The sequence below is a fragment of the Typopeltis vanoorti genome, chromosome 8, assembly GCF_054136105.1.
Source record: "Typopeltis vanoorti isolate ZY-2024b chromosome 8, IOZ_Tvanoo_1.0, whole genome shotgun sequence".
In the NCBI taxonomy this organism is placed as follows: Eukaryota; Metazoa; Arthropoda; class Arachnida; order Uropygi; family Thelyphonidae; genus Typopeltis; species Typopeltis vanoorti.
Window position 1 is genome coordinate 66,540,910 of NC_143556.1, and position 19,906 is coordinate 66,560,815.

General features: G+C 34.0%; 1 protein-coding gene across 1 annotated transcript in view; it reads right to left on the reverse strand.

The window, feature by feature from the left end:
- Nucleotides 1-1,326: 1,326 nt before the first annotated feature.
- LOC150104067 (uncharacterized) overlaps nt 1,327-19,906 on the reverse strand; it is an 87,532-nt gene continuing 68,952 nt past the window's right edge. Inside the window, exon 6 of the mRNA XM_090397256.1 lies at nt 1,327-6,071. Coding sequence (XP_090253382.1) covers nt 6,043-6,071 — 29 coding nt within the window. The 3' untranslated portion in view covers nt 1,327-6,042. The remainder of the gene's footprint in view (nt 6,072-19,906) is intronic.

The window sequence follows — 19,906 nt, forward strand, 5'->3', positions numbered from 1 at the left end:
GCTTGATGAAGAATAAGCTGGATTCAGGCCAAATAGAGGCTGTCAGGATCAATTTTCACTTTACGACAAATAGTTGAGAAATCATGGGAATATAACAAAGATCTGTATTTAAGTTTTGTAGATCTGGAAAAGGCACATGACAAGGTGCCAAGAGAAAAGCTATTCAAAACACTGCAGTTGTATGGTGCCAATGGAGCATTATATCCAGCAATACTTAGTCTTTATTTGAGTTGTAAGTCAGCAGTTAGAAATGAAATACAGGAAGATGGTTTTATGTTAAATCTGGTGTCAGACAAGGATGTACATTATCCCCTCTGTTATTTATTATCTATATGGATCACATTATGAAGGAAAGTGGTATTAAAACTGATATCAAAATTGGAGATGTTAATCTCAGCTCTTTACTTTATGCAGATGATGTTAGACTTCTAAATAAATCCAGTCCAAGTCTCCAAGATTCCCTGGCTAAACTGAATAACTGTTGTAATGGATTTGGTATGAAGGTCAGCAATAACAAGACAAAGAAAATAGGCAGAAGTATTGAAAATATGAATACATTGTGAATAGAGAACCTATAGAACAAATAAAACATTTCAGCTACTTAGGCATGATTTTTAGTGAAAATTGTAAATTAAATATGGAAATAGACAACAGCATCAATAAATCAATGGTAGGAAGTCAACTGAATAAATTTATATGGAATAAGAGAGAAATTAGTCAAAACACTAAATTAGCTGTTATACAAGACAATGTTCAAACCAATTTTAACTTATGGATCTGAGAGCTGGGTCAGAAGTAAAACACCATTGGACCAAAGACTAGAGACTGCAGATATGAGAGTCCTGAGAAAGATTAGGGGCATGATCATATCCTGTACATCCCTTGAGGATGTACAGGATATGATCATGCCCCAATTCCGGATACATATCAGGAATTTGATGATGATAAAATACATTTTATAATAATCAAGAATGGGCTTCAAAATTAAGAAAACTTTCTGGGGAGAGGAGTATCAACAGAAAATGAATTAGGAATCTCTGGTGTATAATGAAACATTAAAGTTGTGAAATTGCATAGTGACAGGCACAGTCAACTCTAAGGGACCACAGAAATAGTTTGTTATTATAAATAGCTTGCCTTTAAGTCGTTATTATATGTTATGAGGCTTTGGTGAGGACTATTCAGCAGTAGTCTTTTATGATTCAGTGTTTTCGATAGTGAAGGTTGGCTGTGTTAATGTTAATTTTCACAATTTTTTTTTCTTTTTTCTCTTAACTGATTTTATTTAAGTGGAGGGGAAAAAAAGACAGAGAGAGAGAGACTGGGTGAACATTTACAGTTTTTGGCAATTTAATGAAATCCAACACTCAAATCATTGAATCAGTAATTTGCCCAAACATGTTTATTTGAGAAAACAGAACATAGGGCTAACCACTTTTTCTGTAACCACTTAATTATTTTAATAATGTTCTGTTTACAATATGCCTTTTACATTCTTATATTTCGTTGTTAAATTAGGAACAGATGGGGATTAGGTACATTAATTATGTGTTGTGTTACTTACAAATAACAGAGCACTGAGTTATTTTGTAACATATTTTCTATAATAGCTACAATTATTACTCTGCCAAAATAGGCTAAAATGGATCAAGATGCACAGTACATGACGGTGATGCATTCCTGATCAAACTTGCTTGTGATGAATAAACTGACTCTACTCAACATAAAGTTACACTGTCATAATACATTATAACTGCTATTTTCTATGCATAATGAAGAACATCACATCTGTAACATATATTGACATGTCATTAAGAAACAATATATGAAAATAACAGTTTTATATCATGCATATAAAGTGATAAAATATATAAGAAAGCTTGGTCACTGTCTTTCATTATGATGTCTTATTAGGCTATACGCTCAGTGATTAAGAAGCATTATGAAGGTCAGTTCTTTTTTTTTTTTTTTGTTTCAATATATATATTCAGATTTAAATGAAACAAGCTTAACTAACAAGATTAATCTATTACACCACTACCTCAAGCTCTTTGACAGCACATGTGAGCTCATTTTTTCTAAAACATTCCATACTTTCAAGTTTATTTTTTTTAATTCATGGACTAGGAAAGAATTATGGAACTAAATCAGGTGCCTTGGCAGAGAATCTAAGCAGTCTTTATGGCACATTGGTAATGTTTTTTGTCGCACAAGTTGGGTGTTGCTTTGACAGATGAACAGATGTTACATTCACCTTTCCCATCTTCTCATAGCAGTTTTCAGTTTTGTAAGATTCAAATAAAACAATAACAGAGCATCATAGAATTATCCATACTATTATTCTAGAATTGTATGACCGGTTTTAAAGTAATTAATCACTATAATTCCTTTAGCATCTCAAATTATACAAAAAGTCATAACCTTTCTTACAGAAATTTTTGGTGATACTTAAAATTCCTTTCAGATGTCTCCATTGCTTACTTTTATACTTTAGTCTCAGAGTCAAGAGTACACCTAGGTTTCATTCACAGTTATACACATGAAGAAAAATTGTTTGAATCCATTCCTAAATTTTAAAAGTGCCTTGCTGTTGTCTTAATAAGATTATTCTGATCAAGCAGAAATACTCTCAGCGTGTCAAATGACAACAAAACTTGAATGACCAAATTTGCAAGGTCTCAGTTATTCTGATTGTTAAATTTCAAGCATCCATAATCACATTGTTATATTTTCTGTAGTCACAACTGTGAGTAGCTTTCTTGATTAATGTTCATCTTCACATAGCCATTTTTCCCTTTCAAAATTGCAGTACCATTTCTCAGTCACCAAACATGAAAGAAATGACTGTAATAACATTTTCTCAGCTTTATTTAATTTCCTTTGGCATCATATTTTTACAATAACATGCTTAATGAATTTGTAACATAAATAACATAAATTTTTTTGAAGGAAGTGGTAACTTTAGTTTTTTTTTGTAACTTTATATCTAATAGTAGTGGTAATATTCATATATATTTTCTTATTATATCAGGTTACTGAATTTTTCATAACTCCTTGTAAATGAAAAATAGATTCTGAAATGGAGAGCTTTGTCTGTTCTTTCTATCAGCCAATCTGAAACAGGAATCCTTTGTTTGTGCATTCTGATCATACGGGAAAGCCACCCTGTGGATGTTAACAGATTTATTTTGTTCTCTTATGGTACTCATATGTCACATTGTCTATTACAGGAAAAGTAAATAAATCTACTGAAAGAAAAATGTTGCCCATTATTCCTATTATGCTGAAGAACATCAAAGCTCAGTAATGTAGTAAATTAATTTTTTAAAGTTTATTGTGATTAGATGAAGGAAGAGGTTGATCTCTAAAGATATATCTATTCATTCATTCATATGTCACAAAGTAAATACTCTTTTATAACTGGGAAAAATGTTTACCAGTCTTATAAATCCATACAGACAGTATACTTACCTCAATACTGAAAAGAAAGTAGAGAATAGAAGTAATAATATAATCACCAACACATCTGATCTTGTAATATTGACAAAACACCATCCTTACCATCCATCACTGCTGTATGATGACTAAAACAGTTACACAATGACAATCTGCTTTAACAGTACAGAAACAAATAATATGGAACATAACATTATGCAATGCTGATATATCCACTAACAAAAATTCAGATTTTGATTCAAGATCTACAGATGCAAATATCGTTCTCTGTATGCAAACAATCTATGGAATATTAACCTAGTCTGCAAACAGTTAATACTTCTAATACTCTTAAAAACAGAAACAAAAAAATGTTTACAAAAATGAATTATCACATAAATTCTTTTACATTTCATTCTAAAATAAAAACAAACTGAACCACCATTATCTATAATAGTGGTTTAATGTCTTCAGTGGTATATTAAGCTGCAATCAATATTGGAACTAAGCTAGAAACAAAATGAAATTCAAAATTTGAAGAAGTTAGCTACAGAAATGAATTCTATAACTTTCATTTCTTATGGATTAAATATATACAGCTGCAAATAGTTTTTGCAGAGTAAATACTCCTATCAAAATATCATAATGTAAATTAATTTTTAAAATGTAATTGTAATTTTACATAAGGTTTAACGCAGTTAGTAGATAACTTTAAGAAAATTTCACGCATGCCAACAAAAAAAAAAAAAAAAAAAAAAAAAAGAAGCAATTTGGCCATATCTAAATCTCAGTCATGCTTTCAACAATTATTAAATATTAATATTAACTATCAAGAACATTATCCTTTTCTTTAGGTAAATATATAACATCAAGATTTTTCAACAAATTTAAGCACATGTAAGGATAAAATTTCATACTGTTTGTTTAAATAACAATATATGGAATTAAAAAATTGATTTGCACGCATATCCTTTGAGATCAAATGAACAATAAAATACTATTTTTTAGTACAGTTAATAAATATATATGCATAATAATACATAAAACTTCACTCTGATAAATATATGCTAAATGAAATGTGCTTCCTATACAAATTTTTAATTATGGCATATTACTATGACAACTCTGAATTCTGTTATGTAGAGCAGTGCTTCCCAAACTTCTGAATGTCAGGGCCCCCTTTGGAAAAATTAAAATATTTCACCCCCCCTTGAAAAAAAATCGTAATATAGACATATATTATTATAATATTTATTGTATTTATATTCAATACAAAACATACACAGCGAGTATTGCAAAAATCAAATGCAAATATTACATTTTTAGCATCTTACATACACATTTGACATGGCATATTATCTCATATTTTTATATAGATAGATATATTATTATTGTACATTTGCAGTACAAGCACATAAAACGTAAAATGATTAGTAATAAAGAAAGAATTAAAAACATAAAAGAAGTTTAATAACAATTTAATGTGATGGATGTGTTTCAATACTGCTACACCAATATCAGATGAAATATTTAAAACTTCAATTCTTAGATTTCTGCTTTGAAATGAAACTTATATGAATAAGCATATATTTACTAATATTCATTAAGCACCAAAATATGCAGGGAACATAATTTGTGAACCCACATCAATGTGTGATTTTTTTCCATTAAAATATAAAAAATAACAAAAAAAAAATTAAATATGTTTCTTTTAAGATAAAAAAAATCTACTTGATCTTAAAAGATTTAAAAATTTTTTTCATTATTTCATGCCCCCCCCCCCCCAACAAAACCTACAACTCCCAAGGGGGCTACGGCCCGCAGTTTGGGAAGCACTGATGTAGAGCATCAAATATCATGATGAGTATTGTCTTGTTATTGAGTATCATATTTTTCATATAGAACATTAAAGGAAAATACTTTGAGAAATGATCTTGAATGATTATCTATTACTTCTTTCAGAAACCAAAGCAAAACAAGACTTCTAAATGAACTGGATAAATTATGTTACAATACATCTAAATGTATAAGTAGTAACTACAATATATGTATATATATGTATATATATATTATAAAAACTATAATAAATGAAGCATCTTTTCCAAACCCTTTTTCCTTAATGAACGTTAAAATTTTGGCACATACTAGTCAAAACAACCAGTTATGCAGAGGCGAAAAATGTAAAGAGGTAAAATAATAATAACCAACAGAAATAAAAACAAATTTTCATTAAATATTCAACAAGTTAATCTAAAAAATACATCAAAAGAAAAAACTGCTGTCACATAATTATAAAAAACATTCACAGATGATTAAAATAAGCTGCTAAAATTATGATGTGATACAAAATGGTCTTTTCCATAGTCATGGAATAGAAGAAAGAAAAAAAAAATGTAAAAATAGTAACATTGTGACTCACAGAGGAAGAAATCAGATTTTACATTTCAGATGATGTGGAAGACATCTATGCTATCATTTGTATACTGTAACAGCTCACTTCAGAAATTTTCAGAATTAATACTACACAATGCTCAGCATACATAGAACTGTTTGAATGCTAGTCCACAGAGAAGTGTCTGTATTAGAGCAAACACCACATTCAAGTCCTCACTTATCTTCATAGTCATCATCATCATCTGAGTGAGGAAAATAAGATACAGTTATTAGTCATAAGCAATTTTCAAAATTATTAATCTTATTTTTGAATAATACCATAACATAGTTGGTAGCAATGATAATGTTTAGTGAAAAGATCAATCAGTATAAGCCTATCTATAATTGTAATTGGGCTTTGCCTCCCACAATGAGTCCTTATACTCCTTGGAGGTGTTACGCAATAATAATAATAGTAATAATGACTTTTCAACTCAAGGAGAGTTGGCCAATCTCACAAAGATATGACAAGGTTTTTATTCCCCACCAAGTCAAGTCTTTGTCCTTACAAAGCAGTCGATGGATATAAGATTAACCATGCTACAGTGCTTTAGCAATAATTAGGTTCGTGAAAACCAATATTACACTGCATTTTTTATTTTTATTTTTTGTATATATTTATTCTTACTTGAGAAGTAGAACCTGAAACACCGCAGTGCTATGTGGCAGGGTATACAGGTGAGGAATGAAAAAATGAATCTATCAACATTTTTCTTGAAGAGTTGGAGGTTTTGTAATTGTTGAGAAACCCTTTATAAGGAAGTCGTGAAACAACACTAGGAAATGATTTCCCACCCCACCCCCCGTATTTGCAGGTTTGCTTTCCGCAGTTTCAGTTACCTGCGGTCAACCCTGGTCCAAAAATATTAAATAGAAAATTCCAGAAATAAACATTTCATAAGTTTAAAATTGCATGCCATTCTGAGTAGTGTAATGAAATCTCACACATTCCCACCTGAGACGCGAATTATCCCTTTGTTTAGCGTATTCACACTGTACTGTATACACAACCCACCTGTTAGTCACTTAGTAGCCGTTAGAAAATATTAAATGGAAAATTCCAGAATTAAACAATTCATAAGTTTTAAATTGCGTGCCGTTCTGAGTAGCGGTTATCAGATTGACTGTTGTAGTATCAGTTGCTTGTGTTCAAGTAATCCTTATTTTACTTAATAATGGCCAAAGTGCAAGAGTACTGATGCTGGCAATTTGGATATGCCAAAGAGAAGCAGTAAAGTGCTTCCTTTAAGTGAAAAGGTGAGAGTTCTCGACTTCATAAGGAAAGGAAAAAGAAATGTATGTATGCCAAGGGTGCTAAGATTCCATTCACATAACTTTTATTACAGTATATTGTTATAATAGTTATATTTTATTATTAGTTATTGTTGTTAATCTCTTACTGTGCATAATTTATAAATTAAACTTTATCATAGGTATTTATGTATGTATGAACAGGAAAAAACATAGTACAGGGGGGTCCTCGAGTTACATCGGAGATCCGTTCCTATGGACCGACGTAAGGTGATTTTCAATGCGAACCTAACCTAAAACACCCTAAAAATGCGTGGCCAATGTTCGTTGGCATTTCTCCCTTTTTTGCCCTTTTAATAATGTCTAATTTCATTCTAATGTAATGGCTTTCCTTTTCTTCAACACACTGCCATCGGAAGAGTCTGCCTTACGTTTGGGAGCCATATTGAAGGGTAAAAAGTCACAAAAAAACACAAACACAAAAGTGAGAGAGTGGATGTAAACAAAGCATGTGGTACCCAAGTGATGCCACTTCTCCCAAACACACGCTGCGTAATGGCGTATATTCTTCCGCCGCACTCACAAACAAGTTCGCCCGCGACGTTTGAATTTTACGTTGCTTCAAGTCTAAATTTATTTTTAAAATTATTTATGGGATTACCACCGTAAAGTCAAAACGACACATGTCGAGGACCCCCCTGTATATATATATATATATAGAGAGAGAGAGAGAGAGAGTTCGGTATTATCTGCGGTTTCTGGTATCCACTGGGGGGTCTTGGAATGTATCCCCTGTGGATAAGGGGGGGGCTACTGTAGTATTTAATGCTTCCAATATAAGTGTTTGACCGATTATTTCAGCATTAAATTTTGCAAGAGGGAAAAAGTATTCCAGTCAGTGTGCCCCATTTTCCATATGGGCATTGTATAAAATATGGTTCCAGTGAAGACAGTGCAAATAACATAACAGGGAAATGATTTCATTACTTCAATAAATATTCTCTACAACATCCCAAATGAGCAGTGGAAAAAATGGCAGACTGTAAGATCTATTGCAGAAGTGAGCAAGTAGGCATAAGGAAGAAGGTGCTGACTCCATTATTAAGAAGAGAGAGAGAGAGAGAGAGAGGGGTCACGATTGTAGAGCATTCACCCTTGTCCGTTCGTGTTGAAACTATCCACAGAGTGTTATGTCCATTAAAGTCATCCATGATAAGTACGCACTCAAGTAATTGCACTATAAGATTATCAAGTACAATCTCATTTAATTCACAACCCAGTAGTGAATAATGGAACAAATTATAATAAGAAATCCCACAGATAGGTTAATTGCTACTGCTTCTAGAGCAGTATTAAGCTGTATATGTTGAAAGGAGAATGATTTTGCCAAAAGATTGATGATATCAATGTTATGGCAAAACCAACAACAGTTCCACTGTAGAACTGTTCTTATTGTTTGGCTTTGTAGACCTGTCTAATTTCAGAGATGTTGAGGATTTACCTTTGTCGGGCTCATAGTTAGCTTTAGGGCAGTATGGATGGTCAGAGTCCATCTCTTTTGAAAAAACATAATACACCTGGTCGTCGACTTACGACCTATGCGACCACACATACACACAAAAAAAAAAAAATAATAATAATAATAATAAATCAGGCAGCTGCACATACAATAACTATGGGATACGATAGTTATTGTACGATAACTATCTCTCACATACATTCAGTCACTTTCAGGCATCTGTTGCGTATGATGTATTAATTAATACTACCGAAATACTACCCATAAAATGGGTAGTATTTCGGTAGTATTAATTTAAGGATACTTAAGGACAAAGAAAGAATTCGGGAAGCTGTGAAAGGTTCCACACCTATGAAGTCTACAATTTTAATCAAACAACGGCAGGTACCCATCCATGAAATGGAGAAATTGTTGTTTATGTGGATGGAAGGTGTAATACAGAAAAATTACATCTGTATTTTTCTGTATTACATAAAAATAAAAAGTGTGCAATGGCTCATGGCTGAATTAAGAAAAATTCACCCATGAGCCTTTGCACAGTGCAAGCGAAGGCTAGAAGTCTGTTTCAGAGTTTAAAATCACGCACCGGAGACGATTAAGCAGAAGATTTTCAGGTTAGTACTGGATGGTTTAAGCGTTTTAAAAAAAGATTTGCTTTACATAATGTACATGTCACAGGAAAAGCAGGAAGTGCAGATGAAGATGAAGCCCAAAAATTCGTTGATAGTTTCGATTCTTTAATCAAAGAAGGTTATCTACTGGAAAAAAATATTTAACGTAGACGAAACCAACTTGCAATGGAAACGCATACCTAATCACATGTACACACACACCAAGAAGCAAAAAGGATGCCAGGATTCAAAGCCTTTAAGGATCAGTTGACTTTGTTGCTTGGTGGGAATGCTGCGGTTTTAAGCTGAAGCCTTTTCTCATTTATCGTTCAGAAAACCTGAACGATTCACAAAGATTGAACGTATCATTCAAGATGTTGTGCATTGTTATCGTGAGATATATGAAGAAAAAAAAGAAACAAAGTGTTCAAACAAAGCTCAGCATGTTCCTCATCAAGAGAACATCTGCTACCTCAACCCAAGAACATGACCCTGACGATCCACAACCCAGCACAAGCAAAGATTAAAAATTGATTTTGTAAATTTCATTTGTATTAATTTTTACATTAATTTTAGATTGTATTTTTGTGTTTACAGTACAGTATTATTTTTCACATTAGGTACAATATACATAATTATAAATTTAAAAGATTATAAAAATAAATTATAAAGATGATAAAAAGATTAGAAAGGTTAAAGAATACTGTTAATAAATATATGGCCGACATACAACCAAATCGACTTCGACCTGTCAGCCAGAACGGAAGTTGGTCATAAGTTGACGACCAAGTGTACATCATCTGATGTCTCAGGGTCCTTGAGCAAGTTTAGCTTACCTGCTGTTGATATGGAAGTGTCCATTTTTTCTATAATGTGTCAGGTGGTTTATCTTTAGATGAGATCCTTGCCATAATTTTCTTGACAAGTATGTTCTTATCAAATAAGACATTTCTGGAGTTGTTTTGGGAGTGAGACAGGTGGTTTGAATGATGTGCTCCACAGAGAATCACTCACGATCATAAAAGTTCAAATATAGAGAAATTATTAGATGGTGCAATAGACATACAGGTTTGAGTTGCTATTGATGTTTTCTTAAGTTACTTTCTCAGCATAAGAAGATTTCAAGATAGGTGTGGCATGGTGACTGGCTTCCTCTTTGAATCCTGATACGATATACTTTGTTCTGATTTTATATTTTTTGTTATTTCTTTTTCATTCTTCAGCTCTGACATGAACAGGAATTAGGCTAGATTATCTCGCTGACAACTGATACATTTAGCTTTCTTTGCAAAGCAAGGTTTATTATCATGCTCTTTACTACCACACTGGGCACAGGTTGTAGTAAAGAGCATGATAATACACAGAGACATATAGGTAGACTCTGCTTTTACAGATGTTAGAGGTTTATGGGCATGAAAAGTAAGAATGTTTTTCTAGTTGGAACCAGATGACTCTCTCTTCATATCAGGATGTACCTTGTACCTGTCACTCCCCAATCTTTAAGCTCTGAACTTACTCCTCATCTGGAACATCAAGGAGATCGCAATCTGATATCACTTCTCTAGAAGAGTTTTTAGTGTCTTATGAAGCATCATTGTAATTGGCATTGCATCCGATAATATTGAGTTTAGTCATTTTTCTGAGTGTTGCAGACTAGAGAAACACTCAGAATGTAGTTTCTTGACTGTTTTGGGAGATCCTGCCAGTGTCCCAAAACTTTTTAAATAATGAAGAGTGACATTGGCCTTTCACCTGTTGGTGTACAATGGTATATTTAAACTGGTATTGCATTTCTTCTGTTTCTTATTTCTGTTATCAAATGATGTAACTATAGTATCAATACTTGGTTGAAACTAGTTAGGGCTCCTGAAATATCTAAGGATGAAGAATTCATGCTCAAGAGATTTTTTGTTTGGCACCAGAACTCCCCACTCACCACAGAGCCATGCATGGATACCCACTCACTAGCAAGCAATCATTGCAGAAAGGCTAAGGAAAATTGTGGAAGGGAAGCTTGGTGAAGAACAAATTGGATTCAGGCCAAATAGAGGCTGTTATAATAGAGGATCAGATTTTCACTTTAAGACAAATAGTTGAGAAGTCTCGGGAATATAACAAGGATTTGTATTTAAGTTTTATTGATCAGGAAAAGGCACCAAGAGGAAAGCTCTTCAAAACGCTAAGTTATATGGTGTAAATGGGACATTATATCAAGCAATCTGTAAATCAGCATTTAGAATTGAAGGAAGTACAGGAAATGGTTTGAGGTAAAATCAGGTGTGTGACAAGGGTACACGTTTATCTCCACTGTTATTCATTATCTATATAGATCACATTATGAAGGAAAGTGGTATTAAATCTTATATCAAAAATTGGTGATGGTTAATCTTAGCTCTTTACTTTATGCAGATGATGTTATACTTCTGAATAAATCCAGTACAAGTTTGAAATTCCCTGACTATACTGAATAACTGTTGTAATAAATTTAGTATGAAAATCAGCAATAAAAAGACAAAGACAATGAAAATAGGCAGAAACATTGAAAACATCAACTGTATCTGAATGGTGAACTTATAGAACAAGTAAAGCATTCAGCTATTTAGGCACAATTTTTAGTGGAGATGGTAAATTAAATATGGAAATAGACAACAGAATTAGCAAAGGTGTATGGTAGGAAGTCAGCTGAATAAATTTATATGGAATAAGAAAGAAATTAGTCAAAACAGTAAATTAGCTGTATACAAGACAATGTTCAAACCAATTTTACCTTATGGATCTAAGAACTGGGTTAAAAATAAAACTCTTGATCAAAGACTAGTGAACTCTGATATGAGAGTTCTGAGAAAGAGTAGTGGAGTGAACAGATGGCAGTATCACATTAAAAATAAGGATATTAGGAAAGAACTTGCCATTGTTAGCATTTAGGAATGTGTCAGTAGAGCTAATCTCAGGTTGTGGTCACTTAAACAGAATGGAAGAGGAAAGATTAGCAAAACAGGTGTTCTTTGTCAGGTTGGCAGATAAAAGAACCTAGAAGAAGAGCAGGATGTAGATGGATTGGTAGAGTAAAAAGTGACTGAAAATACAGAAATATCTCATCTCATCTCTCATCTTCCTTTTCCCCTCTTTTACCTTGCAGTGTCGAGGGTCCATTGATCATCGGACCTCACTCCGTTTACAGGATAAGGTGGTCAGCCTTATGCCCCGGTGTATCCTATGGCCTGTAGTGTTCAGTTCTCAAGGCCAGTTTGCCTGCTTTGTGGGATGAAAAACCCCAGAATAAACTGGGGAAAAAACCCTGTTGTCCACACCCAAGACTGGCTAACTTGGCTATGGCTGAGGAAGATCCTTCAGCTCCTCACGTCACCGACGGGAATCGAACCTAGGACACTCCTTCCCCAGGCATATGGTTGCGAAGCGCAGAAATATAAGAAATATAATATCTGATAATATTGGAGTCTTGACAGATAACAGATTAATTTGGAGGAAAATTATTGATCAGAAGTTAGTAATGTGTAACTTTTTCATGTAATGCTATAATAATTATCCTGTACAGACTCTGAGAGTACTATTAGGAATTTGATGATGATGATGATTGTTTTCTGCTCTGAGGATGCTGATTTGAAATCTAATGAAATATAAGCCAGTTAATAAACATCTTTTTTATAATTTTGTTCATTTGGTGTTGCAATACTATTAAAATAAGTTATGAATATAAATAAATGATACATTTCAAGTATTTGTTTTCACTTCCAACTGCAGTCTTTAAAATTATACCTACTCTTAAAAGAAACTAAGTATAAGTTTTCTTAAACTCTACTCAATATTGGGTTGGCAAATAAATTCGTTCGGTTTTTCAGAGTGGAATGAAACACATTTTATTTAATATATAATACATACTAGTCAGTTATATTTTGACCCTATTTATCAATGACCTCTTGCCATCTGTCCACCAACTTCATTATGTCGCATTCATAAAACTCCTGAGGTTTACTGGTGAAAAACTAATCCAGGTGTCTTTTGGCAGCCTCCTCATTAGCAAAGGTTTCCCGTTCAGAAAAATTTTGCAATGATCGGAATAAGTGGTAATCGGAAGGTACAGCAAAACATCCCAGCCAAGATGCAACAATTTACTCTGGGTTGTTAACGATGTGTGGGGGTCTGACGTTGTCATGGTGAAAGACAACTCCTTTCCGATTTGCCAATTCAGGACGTTTTGTGCTAACTGCACGGGCCATTCGCGTTAACTGTGAGCAATAGACAGTTGAATCAATTGTTCTGCCTGATGGCAACACCTCGTAGTGGACAACACCTTTATAATCCCACCACACAGAGAGCATGATCTTCTTTGGGTGCAATCCCGCTTTCAAGGTTGTTTGCGGCGGTTCGCTCTTGTGCCCCCATGATCTTTTACATACCACGGTATCATACATGACCTATTTTTCATCTCCCGTAATCATCCACTTCAAACATGGGTCATTTTCTTGGCGACGTCGCAGCGAATCACAGAAGGATATGCGAGCAGTCATATTGGCCTCAGTCAATTCATGCAACACCCACACATATCCCAGCTTGTGCAAATGGTTTTCAACGCTTGTATGGGATATATTCAGTACTGCAGCAATCTTTGATTGGTGCAGTACTGAATATATCCATTGCCCAATCAGCAATGATTGGTGCAATGACTTTTAACTCTATTTCTTTTAGAATCCAGAAAATCACTGGCTCAAAACCAAATAAAAAATATATACTTTAATGAAACTAAAATATATATATACATTCTAAGTAAAATTACATAAATAAGTAGAAAATTAATTGGATCCAAGGCCTTCTAAAATAAGTATACACTTATTTTTTTATTAAATTTTCTTATTAAAAAAAATATAAAATCATTCATTTCTTTTTTCACAAGAAATTTTCACAACAACAAAATGCTCATTAGAATCAGCTTCTTTATTAGGCCCTTTCCAAATATATAAAATTTATTTCTTCCTTCCCACAGGATCCCTTTTTTTAATCTCCCCATTTATCATACATTTGCTCTGCCTCACTGCAGTACAAATATTCTTATGTTTCACAATTCAATATGATGCAAAATCATCAATTATTTACCAGAGAAACACAGTTTCTTCTACTTTTTCATAAATAACATATCGAAAGTAGTTCTTCATGTTAAGCCACTTTACAGTTTCAGATTTCAGGAATTGCTTTTTCCCATGGAATAATAAATAGATCTGGAATCCTTAAGACAGGAGACAAAACTTTTCATTCATTACTGAGATAAGAGCCAACAGGCTTCACTTCAGCAAAGTAAAATATTCAAAATTAAGTGGATATTGAATACCACATTATTTCTTAGCCGAATAAGAAACTCAAAGATAGGAAATCTAATCTAAGAGTTTCATGCCGAATATAGAAAACTATATAAAGTTCGGCGAGACCAAGCGTAAGCCAACACCAGGTAGTGCAATGCTGGGCAAGTCGTAGTAAAGGTGGAGTAAGCTTCAATCACTGTCTTTAGTATTTACCCATAATGTAAAACACAGCTCCTAGGAGATGTATTATTGTTCTACATTATGAGAGAAGGTCACTACCCAAAATGTCTACCTAGATGTAATACATCTAGGTCTACCTACTCTCTTAGAATAGATTTCCTATCTTTGAGTTTCTTATTCGGCTGAGAAATAATGTGGTATTCAATATCCACTTAATTCTGAATATTTTCATTCAGTGTTTCCACAAACATTGAATCATATTGTCAACTCCAATATCTTCTTTTATTTATTAAACACTTGTTGACAGTTAACTCTTCCAGTTTAAAGATTTACTGTGCTAAGATTCCTTTTCAGAATCTTCTATTAATATTCCTCTGACTGTGACGTTTTCTTAAAATCTTCTTAAGAACAAAATTCTCTGGTTGCTGTTCTCAAATTTTCACTCTCTCTCTCTCTCTCTTTCTACTTGTTTTCCTCATTATTACCGTGCTGAATGTTCTCTCTGTCAACCGTCAATCATCTATCAATCTCCTCAATGAGCATGCACACTTCATATAAATGGCAAGCGAAAAGTTACGTAGTTATGGATGTGTTTGTTAGCATAAAGAGAATGGCTTCACAAAGAACAAAGATATCTCAACACTTAAAAAATGTGAACCTCATTTAAGAAGAATGAAATTATTACAAACCATCAGAATGTAGTAAGTACATCAATTTCAAATGCTTTACATTTCTTTACAAATCAATAACGGTACATCGCAAGTGCCGATCATATGTGTTACAAAAGCAAAACTAATAATATACTAACACAGACAATCGGAAGAGCCTCTGTAGCTCAGTCAGTATAGACAAAGCCTTTGGTCGGTAAGACCTGGGTTCGATTCCCATCGGTGACAAGAGGAACCTTTATATGTTCTCTTTCAATGAAAGGTGAGTTAGCCAGTCTCATATGGAGGTGGGGGGGGGGGGGGATCGCCCGGAAACTCATGTTTTCTTGTCCCCAAAAAGAGGCAAACCGACCTCATGAACACACACACACACACACAGATTGCAATGCCCACAAAGTCATCTAGGGTCAGAAATGACTGAAAGGGAAAAACCACAAGCAGACAATTGTAAAAAAGATTCATAATTTTAAATTACGATTATTGTTACAAAACCATCTTCCTGTATTTCCTTCAGTTCTAACTGCTGACTGACAAATTAAATATAGACTGTATTGCTTTCTATAACGTTCCATTCACCCCATTTAATTGTAGGGTTTTAAAAAGATTTTCTCTGGGCACCTCAAATGTCTTTTTCAAATCTACAAAACTTCAGTACAGATCCTTGTCATATTCCAACGATTTCTCAACTTATAGTGTCTTATAGTGAAAATCTGATCTTGACAATCGCTATTTGGCCTGAACCCAGCTTGTTCTTTTCCAAGTTTCCCTTCCACAATCTTTCTCAATCTCTTTTCAAGTAGGCTTGTATAAATCTTACCTGGAACATGACAAGTAATCTACTAATGATTGTAGATTGCATCTACTACAATCTACTAATGATTGTAGTAGATGCAGAGCTCTACTACAATCATTGGAAATTTGACCTTCTGGCCCTCTGAATTATGCAGTATAGCCACTGCAAAACATTTATACCTCCATACTTAAGCATTTCTGGTCAAATATCATCTACTCCAGCTGCCTTTCCACATTTCAAGTTTTTGACAGCTTTTTACACCTCACATATTCATATGTACTCCTCTTTGTCTTAAAGCTATATCACTGAGAGGATATCTCCACATAGCCTTTAAAGGAATGCAGAGAACCGACCAGGGCTTCTGACCTAATGTCCAATCCTCACCTTCTCATGGAGCACCCTGTTGGGTATTTACCTGGATACTGAACGAACGAGGATGGGCTGCCAATTTGGGATTTAGCTGACCAAATTGTATTCTTATAGGCTTAAACCACAATATTAAATGATGGTACAACAAGACAAAATTTCATGCCGGCTGGGCCTCGCCCAGTTAAACAAGGCTCCCGTTGTTTTCACCAGGGAACCAGGGTGAACAGCGAAAAGTCAGCTACTGGATCAAACCCTAAAACACATCCCAACTCAATATCACCAGAGTTGAAGATCAGCACTATCAACATAAGAAATCTGAATGGCAAAGAAATAGCTGAGGAATTAGATAAGTACCAGATTGACATAATAGGGGTGACTGAAACAAAAAAGACAAAAACTGGTGAGATCTTTCTGAGTGATAAATACAAAATGTTATATTCAGGCAATGACAATCAAGGAAAAGTATCAGTAGCCATAGTATTCAACACTAAATACGAGGCTAATCTTCTTGAATGGCAGGCAGTCTCAAGTAGAGTGATATGGGCAAATATCAGAATGAGAAACTGAACAATGAGACTTATTTGTGCCTGTGATCCCACAGAAGGCTCTACTAAGCTAGAAGTGGAAGAATTTTTTGAGGCTCTAGAGAAAGCTACTGACACAATGAAAAAGGAAAATTTGGTCCTTGTGGAGGATCTAAATAGCAGAGTAGGAAGTGATTGTCAGACATACAAAAATATTTTGGGAAAATTTGGAGAAAAGAGCTAAGCTAACAATAATGGCAAATACCTGTTGAATTTCTACTCAGGAGATGGACTGGTTATTACTAACACCATGTTCCAACATAAAAATATGCACAAATTGACATTCGAGAGAAGAGGTGAGGAATAAGAAAAGTCTCATTGACTATGTTATTGTTGATAATGATGTTTTCTCCATGGTGCAGGACACCAGTATACAGAGGATTTGAAATTGGAAGTGATGACTATTTAGTCTTGAGCAGGATAAAATTGAATTTCATATTGAAAAGAATAACAAGTAACAAAGTTTTAAAGCGAAGAAAAATAGAGCAGCTCTCAGATGAACTGTAGACTAAAATACACAGATTATTGAAGAAAAAATTGAAAGAGTTTGAGAACAGGAACCAAACCTTTGAGATTCAGTGGCAAACCTTGAAGAAAACCCTGATTGATTCAGCCAGAGAGGCATGTGGTGAGGTTGTCTGCAAGGATAAAAAAATCAGAACTCCATGGTGGACACAGGAAGTTAAAGAGGCAGTGAAGGAAAAGAAGAAAGCATATCAAAAGTTCCTGGAAAATAAGTCAGCTTTTGCTCTTAGAGAATACAGAGACAAATGTAAGAAAGCGAAACACTGTGTAAAACTAGCTAAACAAAAGTCATGGGAGGACTTTGACTAGAACATAGAAAATAAATATCAAGAAGGTGTCAAGATATTCTGGAGGTTGCTGAAGAAGCTTAGAAATGAAGGAAAGAGTGCTGTAAAAGGAATTAGAGATGATAAAGGTGACATGAAGACAGGAGAAAAAGATATCTTTGAAGTATGGAGTAATTACTTCGAAAAATTGCTAAATGAAACAAGCAGTGATAGCACAGTGGTAAAAAACACTCAACAGGCATACAGTCAGGAATAAAGCCATCAAAGGCTTGAAATGTGGAAAGGCAGCAGGAGTAGATGATATTCGACCAGAAATGCTGAAGTATGGTGGTATAAAAGTCTTACAGTGGCTGCACTGCATAGTTCAAAAAGCCTGGACAGAGGGACGAATTCCCGATGATTGGAGTAGAGCTCTAATAGTACCCATATATAAAAAGGGAAATAAAACTGAATGTGAGAATTACAGAGGTATTTCCCTACTGAGTGTTCCTGGCAAGATCTATGCATATATACTTGAGAAATGGTTGAGAAGAATTGTGGAAGAAAAGCTTGGTGAACAACAAGCTTAATTCAGGCCAAATAGAGGCTGTCAGGATCAGATCTTCACTTTACGACAAACAGTCGAGAAATCATGGGAATATAACAAAGATCTTCTGTATTTAAGTTTTGTCGATCTGGAAAACGCATATGACAAGGTACCAAGAGAGAGAAGCTATTCAATACGCTACAGTTATATGGTGTCAATGGGGCATTATATCAAGCAATACTTAGTCTTTATTTGAGTTGAAAATCAGCAGTTAGGATTAAAGGAAGTACAAGAAGATGGTTTAATGTTAAATCTGGTGTGTGACAAGGATGTACATTATCCCCTCTGTTATTCATTATCTATATGGATCACATTATGAAGGAAAGTGGTATGAAACCTGATATTAAAATTGGAGATGTTAATATCAGCTCTTTGGTTTATGCAGATGATGTTATACTTCTAAATAAATCTGCTACAAGTCTGCAAGATTCCCTGACTAAATTGAATAACTGTTGTAATAGATATGAAATGAAGATCAGCAATAAAAAGACAATGAAAATAGGCAGAATCATTGAAAATGTCAATTGCGTTGTGAATGGAGAACCTGTGGAACAAGTAAAACATTTCAGCTACTTAGGCACAATTTTTAGTGAAGATGGTAAATTAAATATGGAAATAGACAACAGAATCAACAAATCTGGTATTGTAGGAAGTCAATTGAATAAATTCAAATGGAATAAGAGAGAAATTAGTCAGGACACTAAATTAGCTGTATACAAGACAGTGTTCAAACCAGTTTTAACTTATGGATCTGAGAGCTGGGTCAGAAGTAAAGCACTTAACCAAAGACTAGAGACTGCAGATGAGAGTCTTGAGAAAGATTAGAGGCATAAACAGATGGCATCAATGGCAATATCTTATTAAAAACTAGGATATTAGGAAAGAACTTGACATTGTCAGCATCCAGGAATGCATTAGCAGAGCTAATCTCAGGTGGTATGGTCACTTAAACAGAATGGGCGAAGAAAGATTAGGAAAACAAGTGTTTGCTGTCAGGTTGGCAGGAAAACGACCCAGAGAAAGACCAAGATATAGATGGATTGATACGGTACAATGTGCCTTAGACGACAGAAATATAAGATCTGATAATGTTGGAGTCTTGACAAGTAACAGACTGATTTGGAGGAAAATTGTAGATAGGAAGTTAGTAATGATATTAATTTTTCATGTAGTACTATCATATCCTGTTCAGGGTACATGGCAGGAATTTGATGATGATGATGAAAATTTTCTAGTATATTTCTATCACTGCTTGGTTTGTATAACAGTTTTTCAAAGTAATTATTCCAGTATCTAGGATATGCTTATCTTCAGTTTTCATGTCACCTTTATCATCCTTTTATAGTATCT